Genomic DNA, 21,695 nt, shown 5'->3' with positions numbered 1-21,695 from the left:
CACAGTATCAAAAAAGGTGTTTCTCCCAAAAATAGTCAGAAGTATTTAATTATTTGTCTACATTACGTAAGCGTCTTGCCACCGCGGCGTCACGGTGGGCGGGGCTACGCAGGGTTCGCTGCCGCCGTGAGGGGCGTGTCTGTCAGGATTTGTCATTGCACTTCCTCCTCACGCTTCTCTTCACTAAAGTGCGTGAGCGTTTGTAAGTCACTTTAGCAGCTTTGGACCGAAGAACAGCGGTATCTTTCCATCATGGGGCTCAACAACGACCCGGTCTACCGCAAACTGGAGCAATGGTACAAATCCAACGCAGGAAACCTCAACATGAGGCAGATGTTCGAGGCCGACTCTGACAGATTCAACAAGTTCAGGTGAAACGCACATCAAACGAGCTTCCGATACATGCACGAGCGCTGATGCATGTTTCATCTCATCAAGCGCGTGCCAGCATCGCATACGTCGCGCATCGCAGAAGTAGCACTTACATCTAAGTTATTAAGGCCTATATAAACACATATCTCAATGTATGCACTATTTTAGTAAGATGGCATCTTAAATGTTCTTGCAATGTAATATTCGGGCATATATTAGTGTGTATAAGCACATATCACGAGAGTGCGCGTTACATGTTACCCTTGATTTCCACGCAGATGTCGCAAGGTTATTATTGGCACATCAGGCCGATATCCAGGAGCTCCAGCTTCCGCCTTCAGGACTGCTTCACCTGCTTTAGACCTTCATTTACTCTCGTATAAAGTCACTGATGGCATGTTTAACTGTTGCCTTTGCTTTAAATCAGTGTAAACGCATCCATTTTAGCAGCAACACACACAACAAGGTCATTGCTGACTGAGCATGTGTGTTTTAGCTGTACGTGCTCTTATCACACAGCTCTCGTGTGGAAGCGTGTGTACTATTTTGTGGAAGGACTTTATTTCATTAAATGCTCATGGTCAGTTATTTCTCAAGTGCTTTCGCTGCTTATGCAATCTCATAAAGTGTTAGTATCACATCCTCTACTGCGAGACTTCTGTATGTGCCGCGTGTTCACACGACTCTTTTCCTGAGAGATGGTATGAGCTGCTCTGGATTACATGCTCGTGTATTATTGAGTGTGTTCATAAAGGTGTGTGTGTGTGTGTGTGTGTTAGTACTCATTCATTCTCAGAGTCGAGGGTTTATAGGTGTTGATCAGCAGAGGGCGCTATAGCAGCATGGAGTACGTGCCTCTCCGCACACACACTCTCTCTCTCTCTCTCTCTCTCACACACACACACACTCACTGCAGAACTGTATCAGTGTTCTGTGAGTTATGTGCTCAGCGTGTAGTGAGTGAATAATATTAATCAATTTTATATTTATTACTTAATCCGTTTAATTAATTGAGATCTTTCTTTCTGATGTGGCACACTTTGATGTAATACATTTAAATTATGATGCAATAATCCATCTATCCATACAACCACCCGTCTATCTGTCTGTGCATCCATCCACCCTTCTATCCATCTGTCTGTCTGTCTGTTCACCCATCCGTCTGTCTATTTGTTAATGTCAGTCCATCCACCCACCCATCTGCTAATGTCCAGACACCAATCCATCTGTTTGTCCATCCATCCTCCTGTCTGTCTGTCCATCCATCCACCCATCTGCTAATGTCCAGACACCCATCCATCTGTTTGTCCATCCATCCTCCTGTCTGTCTGTCCATCCATCCACCCATCTGCTAATGTCCAGACACCCATCCATCCGTTTGTCCATCCATCCTCCTGTCTGTCTGTCCATCCATCCACCCATCTGCTAATGTCCAGACACCCATCCATCCGTTTGTCCATCCATCCATCCTCCTGTCTGTCTGTCTGTCCACCCATCTGCTAATCTGTCCAGACACCCATCCATCCGTTTGTCCATCCATCCATCCATCCTCCTGTCTGTCTGTCTGTCCACCCATCCACCCATCTGCTAATGTCCAGACACCAATCCATCTGTTTGTCCATCCATCCTCCTGTCTGTCTGTCCATCCATCCACCCATCTGCTAATGTCCAGACACCCATCCATACGTTTGTCCATCCATCCATCCTCCTGTCTGTCTGTCCATCCACCCACCCATCTGCTAATGTCCAGACACCAATCCATCTGTTTGTCCATCCATCCATCCTCCTGTCTGTCTGTCTGTCTGTCCACCCATCTGCTAATCTGTCCAGACACCCATCCATCCGTTTGTCCATCCATCCATCCATCCTCCTGTCTGTCTGTCTGTCCACCCATCCACCCATCTGCTAATGTCCAGACACCCATCCATCCGTTTGTCCATCCATCCATCCACCAATCAATCAATCCATCCATCTGTTTGTCCGTCTGTCCATCCATCCACCCATCCATCCTCCTGTCCATCTGTCCATCCAGACAACCATCCACCCGCTTGTCTGTCCATCCACACCTCCATCATCCCATCTGTCTGTCTTTCCGTCCATCCATCCACCCACACATCCATCATCCCATCCGTTTTTCCGCCAAGTGTCTGTCCATCCACCCATCCGTCCGTTTGTCCGCCCGTCTGTCCACCCACCCATCAATCAATCCATCCGTCCATCCATCCATCCTCCTGTCCGTCCAGACAACCATCCATCCATCCACCCATCTGTCTGTCCACCTGTCTGTCTGTCCATCCATCTACCCCTCCATCCATCCATACTCCTGTCCATCCAGACAACCATCAATCCGTCCATCCATCTGCTTGTCCATCCGTCCGCCTGTCCACTCACACATCCATCATCCCATTCGTTTGTCCATCCGTCTGTCCATCCATCCATCCACACATATATCTTCCCATCGGTTTGCCCGCCCGTCTGTCTCTCTGTCCATTCCATCCATCCACAAATTATATGATAATTTTTGTCAATACACAAAATATATTGGTTTATAAAATGTTTTTTTCTAAATGATAAGTTCTTATTTTATAATTAGGAGGAAAATCTTCCTACCCAAAAATGACCTTGGCAGCCTTTGTCTGTGCTAACAGTTATCGTTACTGTAAGCGATATGACCATTCTGGCTGATCTCTATTATTCTTTATATTTTAAAGCCAATAATCAATATATTTGCCAATACATTCTAAATCCAAAATTTTCACCATTAAAACTTCAATCCCAAACACAAGGTAAACCGATCATATACAGGACAGTAGCCTATAGTGAACCAGTATAGGATTCCTCAACTTTTGGCCACATTATGCATTAAACATTACCTTATAAAGAAACAAAAAAATGAAAAAAAGTAATTCGACAACACGTATAAAAAATAAAAATGCATGTGCCATGGATAAATAAATCTACAGACAGACAATAATAAAATAAATTTAATTAATCCATATTATTTCAAATAATGGCATCCAAGAAAAAATGCTAGTTGTTATTATTAAAAATGCATCATCAATGTCGTTTAAAATAAAATATATTACAGTTTATATTGCCAATATTCAGTTTTGTTAGATCAGGAGTATTGTGGTGAGGGGGGGAAAGATTAATACAAATGTATGATTTAATTTCCAGAGTCCCGTGGCGCGCCTCAGTCCGAGAGTCTGTGTTTATTATATGAGCGCTGTGTGCCGGCTGGGCCTAATATGTTTTCTCAAATGGCCCATTTATCTTTCCTCATCTGTTTATTTCTCTTTCCCAGTCTAAACATCACTAAGATCCTGACACTTGCATATACACCACGCTTGAAGGATGTTTCTGGATTATCCGTGCAAAATCAAACAAACAATAATACAGCTCTTGTATATCCTAACCGCGTGTGTGATCTCGTCTTGTGCGCAGTTTGGCGCTGACAACGGATGATGGAGACATTCTGCTGGATTACTCCAAGAACCTCATCAGTGAAGAAGTGCTGAAGATGCTCTTCGACATGGTACGGTTTACAGTCCTCACGTCACTCCTCTTCAGACTGCTTTTTCAGAGTGATAGCTGTGTGGTGTCGGAGCGGTCTCCGTAATCTCTCTTTAGTCCAGCTAAGCATCTTTAACCTCTCGTGTGTGTCCCTCTCCAGATGTTAATTGGCTTAATGCATGTGTCCTAAAAGCTGCTGGAAATAGATTGTGTGTATGAGGTGAACCGTGTCACTGGGACACACGCGAGTGGTGTAATGTTTACATGGTGTGAGGTTAAGACCGCAGTATACGTCAGTTTCGTTTGTTCTTTACATAACCTTTCAAAGTGCACTTTATTTATTAGTGAACTCAGGCGTTCAACACGTGCTCTGTAACGTTTCATCCTTGTCCAGAATCTGTGTTTGTCCATAAATTTTTTTGCACTCTTATAGTATTTCTGATTTTGTCGTGTCCGGTGTAGATGCGGTGTAAGTGCTCGCTTTAAAACTAGTATGCTGTACCTGCAAAAATGGAAATAATCTTTAGGCCTTTGAAAATATTTAAAGGGTTAGTTCACCCAAAAATGTAAATTCTGTCATTAATTCCTCATGTCGTTTGACAGCCGTCAGACCTCCGTTCATCTTCACACACAGATGAAGATATTAGTGTGTAAATCCGATGGCTCAGAAAGGCCTTCATTGACACCAATGTCATTTCCTCTCTCAAGACCCATAAAGGCACTAAAGACGTCGCTACAAAGCCCATCTCACTACAGCGGCTCGACAATCATTTATGAAGACACGAGAATAGCTTTTGTGCAGAAAAAAACGAAATAACGACTTGTATAGTGATGGCCGATTTCAAAACAAAGCTTCAAACCGTTATGAATCAGTGAATCGATTCATGATTCACCAAAGTCACGTGATTTCAGCAGTTTGACACGCAGCCCCCCTAAAAAATATGTGATTAACCTTTAAAACATATGAAACTGGTGGCAGGCTTAGGCTTCGTCCCGTCTTTTAGTCTGTCTGTGTGTTGAGTTCTTCAATTCGCTGCCGCAGCGGCGCCGAGCAGAGCGCACGTCAGAAGCAGAAGTGTGTGTGTGTGTGTAAATCTGAGCCTCATTGGTCTGTTACCGCTCCTCAATGTCAAAATATTTGAGAAAACCAATCAAATCAGTGTAGGCGGGCTTAATGTTCAAACAGAAACTGCTGAGGCCATGAGCGCGAATTTTAGGAGCGCAACTCGACAATGAAAGTGGGAGAAATGTAAGCAATTGAAATAAACATTTATGTCTGACAGCTGCTGCTTTAAGTTAGAAATGTTAAACAATAGACAAAAATATTCAGGCAAATGAATAATCATTTGTCTAATTTCGTTATTTTGAGTTGAAAATATGCCTGTGATTCATAGCCTAGGCCTAATTAACGAACAAGAAATATTAACAAAGCCATTTTCACCAGATTAGGCATATTGATAATGAATGTGTTTATATTGTAAATTAATATAATTCCATTTGTAACCTTCAGTAAATTAAAAAAATCTCAGTTTTTTCAGTATTGGGCATATTAGTAATGAATCAGTTAATATAGTGAATTAATTTAATAAACTTAAACGTTAATAAACAGAAAATTAACATGTCTAAGAAAATTATTCATAAAACATATAAATATATGTTAATATTTAGGCCTAAACCATATTTGTACTTTCTTCGCTGACGAAAATGGAAAAACTAGTCTAGCCTATATCAGTCAAAGCTCAGCGTTGTGAGGGGAAGAGTCAGGGCAAGATAAAAACAGAGAAAGACAAATAATCTACTGCCCAGTGAAATGGTTTTCAAGCTATTGTTATCTAATTTTTTGGCCTTCAGAACATCTTAAAATGCACATATGTAGATCATAGAATTCAAATTTTCTTGGGGGACCATGCTACTGAACCCCCCTAACATTTGGGATCTCTGTGAATATAAACCTGCCAACATTATTGGGTATGATTAATGCATGTATGCTACAAAATGGCCATGCAATAAGGTATTAATATTAGTTTTATACGTAATAATTAACAGCCAATATCCTATGGGTATGCATGTTTGTAAGCTAGTTAATAGCACAATTTGGACCCCGAACTAAAGTGTGAATTGTTTTTCCATAGGCTACCCTCAATGGGGGCTAAGCCCCCCTAAAATGAAAATCCTAAAAACGCCCCTGCACTGATTCATAACCGTTCAAAGCTTGGTTTTGAAATCTCCCATCACTATACAAGTCATTATTTCGTTTTTTTGCGCACAAAAGCTATTCTCGTCAATTGATAAAATGATTGTAGAGCCGCTGTAGTGAGATGGGCTTTGTAGCGACGTCTTTAGTGCCTTTATGGGTCTTGAGAGAGGAAATGACATTGGTGTCAATGAAGGCCTTTCTGAGCCAGTCTGTCTTCAGCCAATCAGAGTAGCGATTGAGAAACTGAATCACTCTGATGCAGCAGTTTTCTCAGTATTCACAGCAAGACAAAATACACATTGGTGTTTGTATAGCTCTTTGTATGCATGTTTGCACAAGTTATGAGTCACATGAACCGTTTTCTTTCCTCATGATTAGGCACGATCAGTGGGCGTTGAAGACGCCAGAGAGAAGATGTTTGCGGGAGAAAAGATCAACTTCACTGAGGTAATATCTCAGTAAAAACATTTACCTGAGATTTGACATAAACTGAGCAGTCTGGTTTGAAATGTTGTGATGCACTTCTATGATTATCAAATATATAATCTCTAAATTTCTATTGACGCATATCAGAAAGTTGTGTTAAGCCCCTTATTTCTCTGTCACTGGCTGTTCTGAAACTGCAGACTGTATTGTTGTGACACTGATCAGGCATAACATTAAAACCACTGACAGGTGACGTGAATAACACTGATGGCCTCTTCATCACGGCTCCTGTTAGTGGGTGGGATTCCCGGTCCCACCCACTAACAGTTGTTCTGCAGGGGTCAGTATCTATCAAAAGTGCTCCAAGGAAGGAACAGCGGAGAACCGGCCACAGGGTCATGGGCGGCCAAGGCTCATTGATGCACGTGGGGAGCGAAGGCTGGCCCGTGTGGTCCGATCAAACAGACGAGCTACTGGAGCTCAAACTGCTCCAGAAGTTAATGCTGGTTCTGATAGAAAGCTGTCAGCTTGTCACGTATGGGGTCAGTCAGGGCGTCCATCCTGACCCCGCCGAAAGCACCAACAGTGGCACGTGAACATCAGAACTGGACCACGGAGCAATGGAAGAAGGTGGCCTGGTCTGATGAATCACGTTTCCTTTTGCATCACGTGGATGACCGGGTGTGTGTGCGTCGCTTACCTGGGGAACACATGGCCCCAGGATGCACTATGGGAAGAAGGCGGAGGCAGTGTGATGCTTTGGGCAATGTTCTGCTGGGAAACCTTGGGTCCTCCATCCATGTGGATGTTACTTTGACACGCACCACCTACCTAAGCATTTTTGAGACCATGTTCAGCCTTTCATGGAAACGGTATTCCCTGGTGGCTGCGGCTCTTCCAGCAGATAATGCTCCTGACACAGAGCACAAAACGGTTCAGGAATAGTTTGAGGAGCACAACAAAGAGTTTGAGGTGTTGACTTGGCCTCCAAATTCCCCAGATCTCAATCCAATCGAGCGTCAGTGAGATGTGCTGAACAAACAAGTCCGATCCATGGAGGCCCCACCTAACAATTTTACAGGACTTTAAGGATCTGCTGCTAACATCCTGGTGCCAGATACCACCGCACACCTTCAGGGTTCTAGTGGAGTCCTTGAAAAAGGGGGACCAACACCATATTAGGACATACAATTCATCATGTTATGCCTGATCAGTGTATATAAATGAACACCTCAGAAAAACATAACTGACAAGAAATTGTAACAAATGTCAAAATACAGAGGGAGCATAGTAGCTAATATGTTTAAACCTGAGGGCTGTGTGTTGGTTTGTAGGGTCGTGCTGTTCTCCACACCGCCCTGAGGAACCGGTCCAACACTCCCGTCATGGTGGACGGGAAAGACGTGATGCCGGAGGTGAACCGAGTCCTGGAGCAGATGAAGGCCTTCTGCCATGTGAGTGAACGTTCATGTAAAAACAACACGCTTGTTATATATTACACTTTTTATTTTTCCCCCAATGAGGATTTATTGTTGAACAAGTAGTGTATAATCCATGCATTCCAGTGCAATAAACTGTTTTGATGCATGCCATGGAGGCAAAAACAAACCATTAAAATCATCTTGGTATTTAGAGTTCACCATGTGTTTGAAAGCAACATAATTAACAATTATTTGATCATTGTAATTGATCATTATTTTTAAAGGCAGCTGACTGAAAATGCCTGAATGATGTCATTTGTGTATGTGTGTATTATTTTGCAGAAAGTGCGCAGTGGCGAGTGGAGAGGCTTCAGTGGGAAAGCCATCACTGATGTGGTGAACATCGGCATTGGAGGTTCTGACTTGGTGAGTTTATCCTGAGGTTCCCGAAAGCCAATGGGTGTTTGAACGCGTCGTCAAAGACCGATGATATGGAGATCTCTTAATTGGGCAGCTCCAACAGAAAGAAGAGTTTAATAAAACTACACTGTAAATGTTTTTGTTGTTTTAACTTAAAGGGGGTGAAACACTCAGTTTCAGTCAATCTCATGTCAATCTTGAGTACCTATAGAGTAGTATTGCATCCTTCATATCTCCGAAAAGTCTTTAGTTTTATTATATTTATAAAAGAAATATGGGCTGTACCGAGTCTTTCCGGAAAAAAACGAGCGCCTGGAGGCGTGTCGTGTGGGCGGAGCTAAAGAATGACGAGCGCGAACAAAGCGGTGACGTCCTCAAGCGTGGAGAAACCCATCGCTATCGATCTCAGCTAATAGATATATGATCCAGAATCAAATCTGAGGCTGAAATAAATTGAACAGGAGAAACAGCAGCAGCAGGACGTCCGTCTCTGTGGGATGGACTGTATTTAGTGGCCTGTCAACATTTGTGTGTCTTTACTCTCAGTTTATGAGGACGTGATTCGGTTTATGGACTATTGTATGCGGCAAAACGGTTTTGTACGTCAGACTAGTGTAACGTTATACAGAGAACAGCAATGGAGTAACTGTTAGCGCATTTGAATGACGAAGCACGCGATCGTGTCGTTTACTGATGTTTACTCACGTGACGATAGCCGACAGCACAGACATTTGAAGCAGTTTTACTCACCGGCTGCTTCCAAAGCAGGACCGAACCTTTATCGCTGGGACCGCTCCGTCAAAAACACACTTCTTTGGTATGATTTGGTGAAGTCCTGTGACAGCAGTGGCGTGTAAATCCACTTTGAGACGCGACTGAAGCGACGTTGTGAAGCTTCCCGTCATTTCTGCGTTCAAATCGGTTCAAATGCAGCGCTGCCTTCCCAGAATGCTGTGCTGAAGCGTTGAAGTCGCTCGACGTCACCCATAGGAATAAAGTGGAGCGCGGCGCGTCATAAGTGTTCACGGACGACTGGATCTGCACCTGAGAGACTGTTTACAGCGTGCTCTAGTCACGCGCGCGCGCCCTACCGGGAGAAGAGCCCGTACGGCCCATACAAGGACCTTCCGATCTATTAACGTCAAGCCGAGCCATACTCGAAAAAAACTCGCCGAAACTTGTGAGAAACCGGAAGGAGTATTTTTGACACAGAAATACTCCATCAAACGTCCAACATTAGTTTTTGAAACTTTGTCTATGTTTAGGATGGGAATCCAAGTCTTTAACAGTGTAAAAAGCTCAGTATGCAGGAAACAGCATTTCACCCCCCCTTTAAAAAAGTAAGTTACCTGGTTGCCTTTAAAGGGTTAGTTCACCCAAAAATGAAATTGATGTCATTAACTCCTCCCCCTAATGTCGTTCACACCTGTAAGACCTCCGTTCATCTTCACACACAGTTTAAGATATTTTAGATTTAGTCCGAGGCCTTTCTGTCCTTTGAATGTTAGACTCTTTTGAAGCTTCGACAATACATTTTGGTCCAAAAATAACAAAGAATACGACTTTATTCAGCATTGTCTTCTCTTCCGTGTTCCTCAAATAAAGAATCAAACGGTCATGAATCAAGATTCGGATCGCGTGTTAAACCGGCAAACTGCTGCAATCACGCGACATTGGCGATACGAATCAATCTGCTGATTCACAACCGTTTGATTCTTTATTTGAGGTTTGAAAACAAACGCGGAAGAGAAGTCAATGCTGAATAAAGTCGTAGTTTTTGTTATTTTTGGACCAAAATGTATTGTTGACGCTTCAAAAGAGTCTTACATTCAAAGGACAGAAAGGCCTCGGACTAAATCTAAAATATCTTAAACTGTGTGTGAAGATGAACGGAGGTCTTGGGGGTGTGAACGACATTAGGGGGAGGAGTTAATGACAGACATTTCATGTTTGGGTGAACCAACCCTTTAACATTTTGAGTTTATTAAAATTAAAAATTTGAGTTGATACAATGAAGGAAATTGTTTTAATGAAAAGAAACTTAAAATAATGTATCTGAACCACATAAACGTTGTGATAAATCATGAAGATCACTGCGTCTTCACAATTAAAACTTAAAAAATTAAATTACCCAATATGCGTTCAAAATCTTTTAATAACATTTGAATAAAGGCTGTCGAGTCTCAAATGTTCATTGTATTAACTAAAAATTTTAATTTCAATGAACTCAAAATTCAACCAGGCAACTTATTTTTTTAAATAGTTTTTTTTACAGTGTAATTAATCGTTATAGTCACGGATGTGTTTATCATATCAAGTGTCGCCTCTTCCGCTGTGTGGAACGTGTCAAAGGCTAGGCCTCAAATCTGGTAATCATAACAAATATAGTGTGTGTAATGTTTGTTTTGATTGGTTCTTCAGGGTCCTCTGATGGTGACTGAAGCCCTGAAGCCATACTCTAAAGGAGGACCCAATGTCTGGTTCGTCTCTAATATCGACGGCACGCACATGGCCAAGACCCTCGCCCAGCTTAACGCCGAGACCACCCTCTTCATCATCGCTTCCAAGGTCACAACCTGAAATGACCATTTTCTGAAATGACGGTCAAGAGCGCAGTCTTGTGCAGCGCTGGACATTTATGTTAAACAGAGATTGTAACAGAAGTAGTTGTTAATTTCTTCATATTTTCTACCCTTCAGACGTTCACCACCCAGGAGACCATCACTAACGCCGAGACGGCCAGAGAATGGTTCCTCAAGGCCGCTAAAGATGTCAGTACCTTTACAAACCGCTGTAACTCTCCTACATTAAACGTTTCCATTGGTCTAAATCTGTGTTTGTATATTTTCAGACGTCTGCCGTGGCCAAGCATTTTGTGGCTCTTTCCACAAATGGAGTAAGTACATTATGTCAGTGTTAACAGTAAAGTTGATTAACTGTACGAAACTTTCATGCATTGCCTGTCTCCTCACCAGCCAAAAGTCAAGGACTTTGGTATCGACACCAACAACATGTTCGAGTTTTGGGATGTGAGTATTCTTGACGAGAATGTAATGACTGAATGCATGATTGCTAGTTATGTTTAAATGCCATATAATTTTTTGAATTGGCATATTGATTGTGTTTTTCTGATGCTTAATGCTCATGTTTTAGTGGGTCGGCGGGCGCTACTCGCTGTGGTCGGCTATCGGTTTGTCCATTGCACTGCACATAGGTATGTCTGCTGTGTGAAGTCCCATAAGGCCTGAAACATGCTGTATGCAATGAACACATGTATACCTATGCGAAAATTAACTCAATTCAAATGTAGAGTATGTCGCATTCTCAGCATCAACAGAGGAGGTGCTATAACCGGTATTATCATGGCCATTAGTCTTCTGTGGTCAGTTCGTTCTTACAGATCAACTGCTGTCGTTTGAGCAAGTTAAACTGGTTTAAAGTCAACGTTAAATTAGGGCTGGGCGATATGGAGCAAAAAATATATCTCGATATATTTTGCTATATCTCGATATACGATATATATCTCGATATCTTTACAGGAAAAATAACCCCCTAAAAACTACAGCAAAAACAAATATGCCAAATACCACAAAAACTTTTTTTTTTTTTTTAAATTGAAGTGCAAAGAGGTAGTCAAGTGCTTTTGCGACATTTTTAAAAAAAACTCCCTGATTACATAAATAATAATAATTTAACTGTAAAAGAAAATAAATAATATTGCCTTCTTTTCATTTATTTCATGCTTTCAAAAGATGAATCAAAGACTCCTTTTACAGTTAAAGTAAACAGTAAGCATTTTGCTGAAAGATGGGGGCATGACTGAGATATTAATAAACTGATTTTGTCATAACACCATTTCCTGTTAAATTTGTATCAAAATTCAAACAGTGATGTTTGTCATGAGTTTGACAAAATTCAAACTCATCATGCAGATCATGTAGGCTACACATGAGCTGAATTTAACTTCTTTTCCAGTTACAGAACGAAATATGAATGTCAGAAGGTAGGCTATATGATACAGTACAACTTACAGAAGAGCACTGTGTCTCAGGACACCCGGGATGTCGCGTTTTTCCCTCTTGGTTAAAACGTGAATAGACCTATTAATCATAATCCCGTGATAAAGCTGACAAAATAATAATAGTAATGATATTGCAATACTTTTTAAATGTTTTCAAATGATATGCGAACATTTTGACATTTTAACCGAAAACTATGCGATCAGTTAGACACAGATATAAACTGGCATGATCGCGACCGCGTCTCGCACCAGTAGTGTCAATCACCTGACTGTGGGTGAAACTTGCGATTTGAACTATGATGAACATTAATATTTCTTTATGAATTTTAGCAAGCAGTTGTGTTAGAAGGAAAACATGGTCTCTAAACTGAGTCCTGAACAACGTGCGCGCTTGTCAACATGATAACTAATCCTCACCTGGTTGTGGAAGCAGCCGTGTTCAATGAGACAACACGCGAGGGGAGGGGGAACAAAGCAAGAGGCGAGAGGCGCGCGAGGCTCCGCGAGCACAACACAGAGAAGGCAAACAAGCAAAGTGGCGGAATCAGAATTAAATATAAACAATATATCGATATATACGATATGTCCAAATCCATATCGAGCTGAAAAAATATCTCGATATATTTTAAATATCAAGATATCGCCCACCCCTACGTTAAATAATAATTGACCCTATCTACTTTCTTCATCCATGATACCGGTCCTATTGTGAATGATTTGTCAACACTATTCCCAAAAACATGGTTTGTTAACTAGATCCAACTCTGAACCTTTACAAAAATATATTATTCTTGCAAAATTTCTCCCTTTCAACCTCCTGACTCCATTCTAGTGTTCATTTAAATTTGCTGTAGTATTCTTTAAGTATGATATCAAACAGCTCTGATATATAATATTGTGCCATTATTGAACAGGTTATATAAGGCTCTCCAGTCCACAAAAATCACATTCACCATGGATTCAATGTAGTGACTTTAAACACGGTCGCAGAAATAATCCAATGTTTTGACATTAATTTCAGGGTTCATGCACACTTTTGAGTGAAATTCAAGAACTTTTTAAGGACTTTCTAAACTGCTTCACACTTTTTTACAACGCTTCAAAGCTTTAAATATTGTCCAGTGTTAATGTTCATTTTTAATGTGGTTGTTAATGTGGGAAAACTAACGCTTCATGGCAAACAAACTTTTAATTTAAGACATACAATTACAGCTATAACCAGTAGATGGAAGCCGAGTATGGAGGAACAAACCTAAAAATAAATAAATAAATGAATATACAAATATGTAAATGAATAAACGGGTAAATAGATAAATAAATGTGATAATAGGAAAACTCATAATAAAATAACGACTTGATCAAATATTTATTTTTAATAAAATGTTGTATTATTGTTTCCTTAATTTATTATTTTCTGCTTTTATACATTTAAAAAAAAAGTTTTTAACTTATTTATTTGTTAATTTTAGTATTTTTATATTTATTTTTGCATTAATTTTTTTATTCCCAGATTTATTGATTCATTTATTTTAACTTTTCCGTGTGCAACATGGAAATGAGGAGGGCCTTGTGTAGCTTCAGTGCATCATTGGTTGAGACTCGCGGATTGAACCGATTGGGCGATTGAGGAAAGTTATCCTAGTAAATGGTGGCCGGAGGGTTCTTTCACAGAAACCATAAAGGTAGCGCCACCAAAATGCCCTCAGCTCCACCATCTGTAGAACGGCTCTCCAATGATGGTCTGGAGTCCTGCACGGATATTTATATATGAGCTGCACCCTTTCTGTGTTTCGGTTGGACATTCATGTTTGTGTTCTTGTATAGAGTATGTTTCTGGCCTGAATCTAATTTGACAGCCCAGTAGTGCAGCATCTTGCACTAATAGATGTTCCAGTAACTATCGTTTTGTTGTTTTCTTGTAGGTTTCGACAACTTTGAGCAACTTCTAGCTGGCGCTCACTGGATGGTAAGCACAATAATATTATGCCAGTATACAAGAGGAGAATAACTCTACACCGCACGCTCCACACTGTTAAAGTGGCCCATTGAAAAATCTCTTTACTGTTCTCATAATACACGTTACAGCATCAGTTAGTTTCTCTAAGGGCGTTTTCACACCTGATTATCCGCACTAAGGTTCGAACCAAAGTTTGTGTTTTGATACATTCTATCCATTTGGTTAGTTTTGGTTTGCTTTCACATTGCAGTCATGTGAGCGCACTAAAGAACTTTACACGAGGCACTGGCGTCCTGTCGTCATCATCTATGTGGGCTGCATCTCAACATTGATTGGTTTGTTAGCGGACGTGCGTCTGACGTCAGTGTGTTGTCAATTCAGCGGCTAACTTTGACAAGAATGAATGAACAGACGCATATCGTTGCCCATACTGTTAATATTATGGGATTACTCTCTGCAGCACCAACTATACTCAAGGCAAATTCACCAAATGAACATCCTCGTCGTGCAAACATTTTATCGGCGCAGACAGGAAAGGAGGAGAAGACTAGGCCACTTTTTGAGCCAAACAATGTATTTAGTTTTATAGTTATGTTTAAATATTATAATGTTATTTTTAAATTGTATCTAGGCTATATTGATTATGAACCGCGCACAGATGTGCAATATATGTCAAAGACATCGGGTCAGAAATGATTTTGACCACTTCATTAAGTTTTGTTTTGTAGAAAGCTTTGTATCAATTGTATCTTAATTTTCATAAATGTTTCATCATTTGCCTGAATCTAATAAATAAGCTTTAATAAATAATATAGCAGACAAACCGTGACGGAGCGATCATTTGCGTTGCACATGAACTGGAGCGGTCTCATAAATAAACTGAAACTCAGCATAGGCTACATCTCACAGACATGAGAAATAATATATATATATATAAGGCTCGAAAATAAATAGTCAAGCAAAGCGGGCTGTTCAGGCGAGCTGACTACACAAGCGGTTCTGTTTAAAATGCTGCGCTCCATCACTGCATGTGCTGTGAGTTTAATCTGTGTTTTCACTAATCCTACACCAGAACTTCCTGTAAATGGTCTGAAACTCCGAACTATACAGAAAATGCTTTCACGCAAGAAACGAACCGAACCTTTGTTCAGTTTGGTCCGGACCGACACTACCTCTTTTTGTCTGACCAAATTTCGTCTCTTTGGTCCGGACCGTGGTCTGAGGGAGGTTTCACACCTGTAATTCTGGTTCGTACCAAACTGAAAAGTCCGAAAATCCGGACCAAACAAGGTAGGCGTGAAAGCACCCTTAGTGTCTAAAAAAAAGGTTTGATCAAGGATTCAGTCTCTCCTAAACTTCTCCTTTCAGTAAGCCTGCTCTGCTCTGATTGGTCTGCTCTTCACTGATTGGCCACACTGCAACTTCAGTGTATGAGGGTCAAAGTAGACATTGTTCACAGACAGCCAAAGAAGACCATAGTCTGGAATTAGGCAGATTTGTTACAAACCTATGTAGGTTCATGCAGGAAGTAAGACTGGAATTACTGACGACTCATTTCAGGAAGTTCAGAATCATTTCCTTCTTTTGGGAGAATATAGTTTCCACTGTCGGGCCAGAAGCTCCTCAACGCTTCACTAAAACCCGCCTGTAACACGCCTCTCTGGAACAACGTCACACAAGCGATAATTTCACCAACAAATGGAAGTTTTATACGAAAATTAATCAGGAAGTAATCACAGGAAACTAGCCATAGTATGCCAAAATCATCAGTATTAAAACAATAAAAGACCTGAAATATTTCAGTTGGTGTGCAATGAATCTAAAATACATGAAAGTTTAATTTATCATTACATTATGGAAAATAATTAACTTTATCACAATATGCTAATTTTTTGATTTGAGAAGGACCTGTATTTGCGTCATCGGAATACATTTTTTTCCAGAAATAAACGGTATAAATATCTCATCTCAAGAGGATATGAGAGGCACGATCATTCGAAAATACTCCCGGGTTTCTACTGATACAAAGCCACATTCTAATCGCTGAAGTAACCCTTTAAGGGTGCTTTCACATCTCTAGTTCGGTTCATTTGGTCCGAACCAAGGGCAAACAATTATACATTGTTGCATTTTTCAGCTTTTTTGGTTCCTTTTCACACCACACTGATTGCTTTGGTCCGAACCAGTTGAAACGAACCAAAACGCACACACGTGACAACATCCACATCACTCATTGGCCATGGCGTATTTCCTAAACTACTTTTCGATTGGTCAGAATTTACATGTGGGAAAATTCCAACAGAAGAGGCAAAGCCAGCAAACTATAATAACACTATGGAGAGATGACTGCGCGGGCTGGTTTTGTCCCTGGCCATAATCTACTACACTGTGTGTATTTACCACAGTATGCAAACAATACATTTCTATAATGAAGTGCGGATGCGACGTGAAAACAACGGTCTAATGCACTGCAGACGGCGAGCGTGCATCGCTCGTCACTTCAAGAGGAGCCGTGCATTAATTATTAACTCTTGACATGCTCATCTTCCGAAAATATTGCCAACGATCTATCAGGTAATAATATCATGCACACAATGTCAGCGCAGCCGACTACGGCAGCTGGTTCAGTCCAAAAATGATCAGTACTTTTGCAGTTGGTTCTGTTCGAGGTCGGATCACGTTCTCACCACAAACAAATCGCTCCAGAGTTCGTTTGAAATCGTACCGAGACCAGCTCTTCAAGGAGGTCTCGGTACGCTTTTGGTGCGCACCCGAGTGCGATTGCTGCTTTCAGACCTGACCAAACGAACCGCACCAAAGAGGGAAACGAACTCTAGTACGATTCAACCGAACTAAATGAGGCAGGTGTGAAAGCACCCTAAGCGTTTCTGGGAGTAACCTCTCTGTGGTATTTTTCTTTTAGGATAACCACTTCCGCTCGGCCCCTCTGGAGCAGAACGCTCCAGTCCTGCTCGCCCTGCTCGGCGTCTGGTACGTCAACTTCTTCCAGGCCGAAACACACGCCATGCTACCCTATGACCAGTACATGCACCGCTTCGCTGCGTACTTCCAACAGGTCGGTCTGACGTGTTCCAGGAAATGATGAAATGTCACTGTTTCTGATAGTAGGACACTCTGTTAAGTTGTTGATGATCTTTCAGGGAGATATGGAGTCCAACGGGAAGTACATCACCAAGTCGGGCACTCGTGTGCATTACCACACCGGACCCATTGTGTGGGGAGAACCGGGAACCAACGGACAGCACGCCTTCTACCAGCTCATTCACCAGGGTCTGTGACCCTAAACCTCCCCTGTGGACTAGCTCCTTGTTCTAATGTCCATTTGAGATGCGTTTATCATGATGGATCTTTATCTCCGCAGGCACTCGCTTGATTCCTGCAGACTTCCTCATTCCTGCTCAGAGTCAGCATCCCATCAGAGATAATCTGCATCATAAGGTGCGCCGAGTTACTTCTTTGTTTTCTGGTTATCTTGGTCATATGATGCCCCAGATGTTATTTCATGTTATTTGAGTCAGTGTTTGTCTAAGCGTTGCATTACATTCTCTAATTTTATGAATCTGATAGATCCTGATGGCAAACTTCCTGGCTCAGACGGAGGCTCTGATGAGGGGAAAGACCACAGATGAGGCCAAGAAAGAGCTCCAGGGGGCTGGGCTGTCTGGGGATGCACTGGAGAAACTCTTGCCCCATAAAGTGAGCGATACATGATTTTCAATATAGAATCGATACATAACTCTCTGGACAGTATCTAAAGAGTATCTGTTTAGAGCAGAGGTCTTCAGCCTTGCTCCTGGAGACCCATTGTCCTGCTAAGTTTATCTTCATCCTACTAGAGACCTCTGGCTGAGTGTTTGAGGTGTAGTCTGGTGCGTAGTGGACATGCCGTTAATGTGCTTCCACCAGTGTGTTGTGGTCCAAAGGTCATACAGTAAATTTGAATTTGAATCAACAATGCTTGCCAAGACCGCTTTAATTTGCGTTTCCCAAACATGTTCCTGGTGGCACTCTTTAGTACATATTTTTGAACTCTTCCAATTCAAACACACGTTATAAAACTTTTCAGACAGTTAACTATGAAGGTAAAAGAGTAGCAAAACTCAAGAAAGTTTGTAGATGTGAATTCGAGAAATTATCCAATAAATATTCATACTGTCATGTGACGTGCATCGCTTACCCATCATTTACAAATCTTCTCCCATGGCCTTATTGGACAGTAAAGTATCCTTTCTATGCACACTTCAGAATCTTTTCACCTAATGTTTTGCAAAACTGACATAATAGCAGTACAATGTGACTAACCAGAATAATCAAGGTTTTTAGTATATTTTTTATTGCTACGTGGCAAACAAGTTACCAGTAGGTTCAGTAGATTCTCAGAAAACAAACAAGACCCAGCATTCATGATATGCACGCTCTTAAGGCTGTGCAATCGGGCAATTAGTTGAAAGGGGTGTGTTCAAAAAAATAGCAGTGTCTACCTTTGACTGTACAAACTCAAAACTATTTTGTACAAACATTTTTTTTTTCTGGGATTTAGCAATCCTGTGAATCACTAAACTAATATTTAGTTGTATGACCACAGTTTTTGAAAACTGCTTGACATCTGTGTGGCATGGAGTCAACCAACTTGTGGCACCTCTCAGCTGTTATTCCACTCCATGATTCTTTAACAACATTCCACAATTCATTCACATTTCTTGGTTTTGCTTCAGAAACAGCATTTTTGATATCACCCCACAAGTTCTCAATTGGATTAAGGTCTGGAGATTGGGCTGGCCACTCCATAACATTAATTTTGTTGGTTTGGAACCAAGACTTTGCCCGTTTACTAGTGTGTTTTGGGTCATTGTCTTGTTGAAACAACCGTTTCAAGGGCATGTCCTCTTCAGCATAGGGCAACATGACCTCTTCAAGTATTTTAACATATGCAAACTGATCCATGATCCCTGGTATGCGATAAATAGGCCCAACACCATAGTAGGAGAAACATGCCCATATCATGATGCTTGCACCTCCATGCTTCACTGTCTTCACTGTGTACTGTGGCTTGAATTCAGAGTTTGGGGGTCGTCTCACAAATTGCCTGTGGCCCTTGGACCCAAAAAGAACAATTTTACTCTCATCAGTCCACAAAATGTTCCTCCATTTCTCTTTAGGCCAGTTGATGTGTTCTTTGGCAAATTGTAACCTCTTCTGCACATGCCTTTTTTTTAACAGAGGGACTTTGCGGGGGATTCTTGAAAATAGATTAGCTTCACACAGACGTCTTCTAACTGTCACAGTACTTACAGGTAACTCCAGACTGTCTTTGATCATCCTGGAGGTGATCATTGGCTGAGCCTTTGCCATTCTGGTTATTCTTCTATCCATTTTGATGGTTGTCTTCCGTTTTCTTCCACGTCTCTCTGGTTTTGCTCTCCATTTTAAGGCATTGGAGATCATTTTAGCTGAACAGCCTATCATTTGTTGCACCTCTTTATAGGTTTTCCCCGCTCTAATCAACTTTTTAATCAAAGTACGCTGTTCTTCTGAACAATGTCTTGAACGACCCATTTTCCTCAGCTTTCAAATGCATGTTCAACAAGTGTTGGCTTCATCCTTAAATAGGGGCCACCTGATTCACACCTGTTTCTTCACAAAATTGATGACCTCAGTGATTGAATGCCACACTGCTATTTTTTTGAACACACCCCTTTCAACTAATTGCCCGATTGCACAGCCTTAAGAGCGTGCATATCATGAATGCTGGGTCTTGTTTGTTTTCTGAGAATCTACTGAACCTACTGGTAACTTGTTTGCCACGTAGCAATAAAAAATATACTAAAAACCTTGATTATTCTGGTTAGTCACATTGTACTACTATTATTTTGAACAAGACTGTACTACTCTTTCCGTTTCTGCCTGCTATATAGTAGGGAAGTAGGTATGTTCGGATAACGTCATTTTCATTCTGAATGAAAAGGAGGGTAAAATTAGATTTGATTGTATAATGACACTTGTTTTTGTAGGTTTTCCAAGGAAACAAGCCAAGCAACTCCATCATCTTTAAGAAACTCTCACCCTTCATGCTTGGTGCTCTGGTTGGTGAGTATCAAGACGTCTTATGGCATTACTTCCTTCGGTAGATGTGTGTTTTGTAGACCCTACACTCATTTGTCCATGTGTTTCAGCCATGTATGAGCACAAGATCTTTGTGCAAGGTGTGATGTGGGATATCAACAGCTATGATCAGTGGGGGTGAGTCCAATTCAAAGTATTTTGCAGCTCCAGTTTATTTAATAAAAAATGGATCGATGCCACAAAATAGCCAATCAGATCTTTGACAAAATGTGGATGTTGTAGTCAACATGGAGCGCTTGCAACCAAATTTACTGAGTAAAACGGTTTTGTTAACTATGACAAATGTCGGATTGGGCTTTATCCATCAGGATAAAATCCATTGGTTTGATATTTGCCGCTCTTTACCACAATGGAGCAATTAGAGGAGAGGAGCCAAAAAGAAGTGGACTTGGTCTTTTTTTAAGGAGCGGAGCGATTTTTAACGTTATGCTGTGAAGTTAAGAGTTTCCAGCATCTGTACATTGACACATTTTCATCTGTCCCATCAGTGTGGAGCTCGGCAAGCAACTGGCTAAAAAGATCGAACCTGAGCTGCAGGACGATGCAGAGGTTCATTCCCACGACTCCTCCACTAATGGACTCATCAGCTTCTTCAAGAAGAACCGCTGTTAAATGTTTCCTGACACCACTGCTTTAACCCCGCCTCTGCTGTCCCCCTTATCCAATGAGATTAGTGAATTATGTAATTCCGCTTGGCATAGTTCAGACGGTAAACCTAGACTAGGAGGATGAGCACTTTATGTCTGTCATCTATAAGCCATGAGATTGTTGTGTGGTGTAAGATTTGACTGTATTCATGTGTCTGTGGACCAGTATGAGACGACTGTATCTGTATGCACTGCACATACTAGATGGATTCATGTTCCCCTTTGGACCAACAACCACAATAAATGTATTATTTGACACTGGCTTTTGTTTTCCGAAACATGTATTCAATGAATGATGACTAGTTAAGTGTCCATTGCATGGATCTGCACCTTCCAGATCCGGCACCTGTTGAATTGTTTCCATAAGCAGTTTCAGTGAATCCCTAGCCCATCTTTCTCTTTAGTAGCAAGGAATTTCAGCCATGTTTCATTTGCATTTCATGAAAATCAGTAGCCTAGAAATCTAGCGCACCCTAGCGGCAGCAAATCTAATCTGCTGTGGTCAAGCAACTCTCAATAGACTTCTGAGCTGTAAAAACCAAACTGGTCAGGCCAGTCACATCATGTGTAGAGTTGG

The 21,695-nt window shown here is 41.3% G+C and overlaps 1 protein-coding gene across 1 annotated transcript; it reads left to right on the top strand.

Moving 5' to 3' along the window:
• The first annotated feature begins 133 nt into the window (after positions 1-133).
• On the top strand, positions 134-21,379 carry gpia (glucose-6-phosphate isomerase a). The gene is made up of 18 exons (XM_067436289.1): positions 134-371; positions 3,817-3,907; positions 6,461-6,529; positions 7,843-7,962; positions 8,272-8,355; positions 10,771-10,917; positions 11,049-11,120; positions 11,201-11,245; positions 11,325-11,378; positions 11,503-11,563; positions 14,293-14,336; positions 17,251-17,403; positions 17,489-17,618; positions 17,710-17,786; positions 17,916-18,044; positions 20,360-20,435; positions 20,522-20,588; positions 20,960-21,379. The coding sequence occupies exons 1-18, from the start codon at positions 253-255 to the stop codon at positions 21,081-21,083; spliced, it is 1,662 nt and encodes a 553-aa protein (XP_067292390.1). The 5' UTR covers positions 134-252; the 3' UTR covers positions 21,084-21,379.
• The last annotated feature ends 316 nt before the right edge of the window (positions 21,380-21,695 follow it).

Source organism: Pseudorasbora parva, chromosome 25 (genome assembly GCF_024679245.1).
Source record: "Pseudorasbora parva isolate DD20220531a chromosome 25, ASM2467924v1, whole genome shotgun sequence".
In the NCBI taxonomy this organism is placed as follows: Eukaryota; Metazoa; Chordata; class Actinopteri; order Cypriniformes; family Gobionidae; genus Pseudorasbora; species Pseudorasbora parva.
This window is presented reverse-complemented; position numbering and strand designations above follow the sequence as displayed.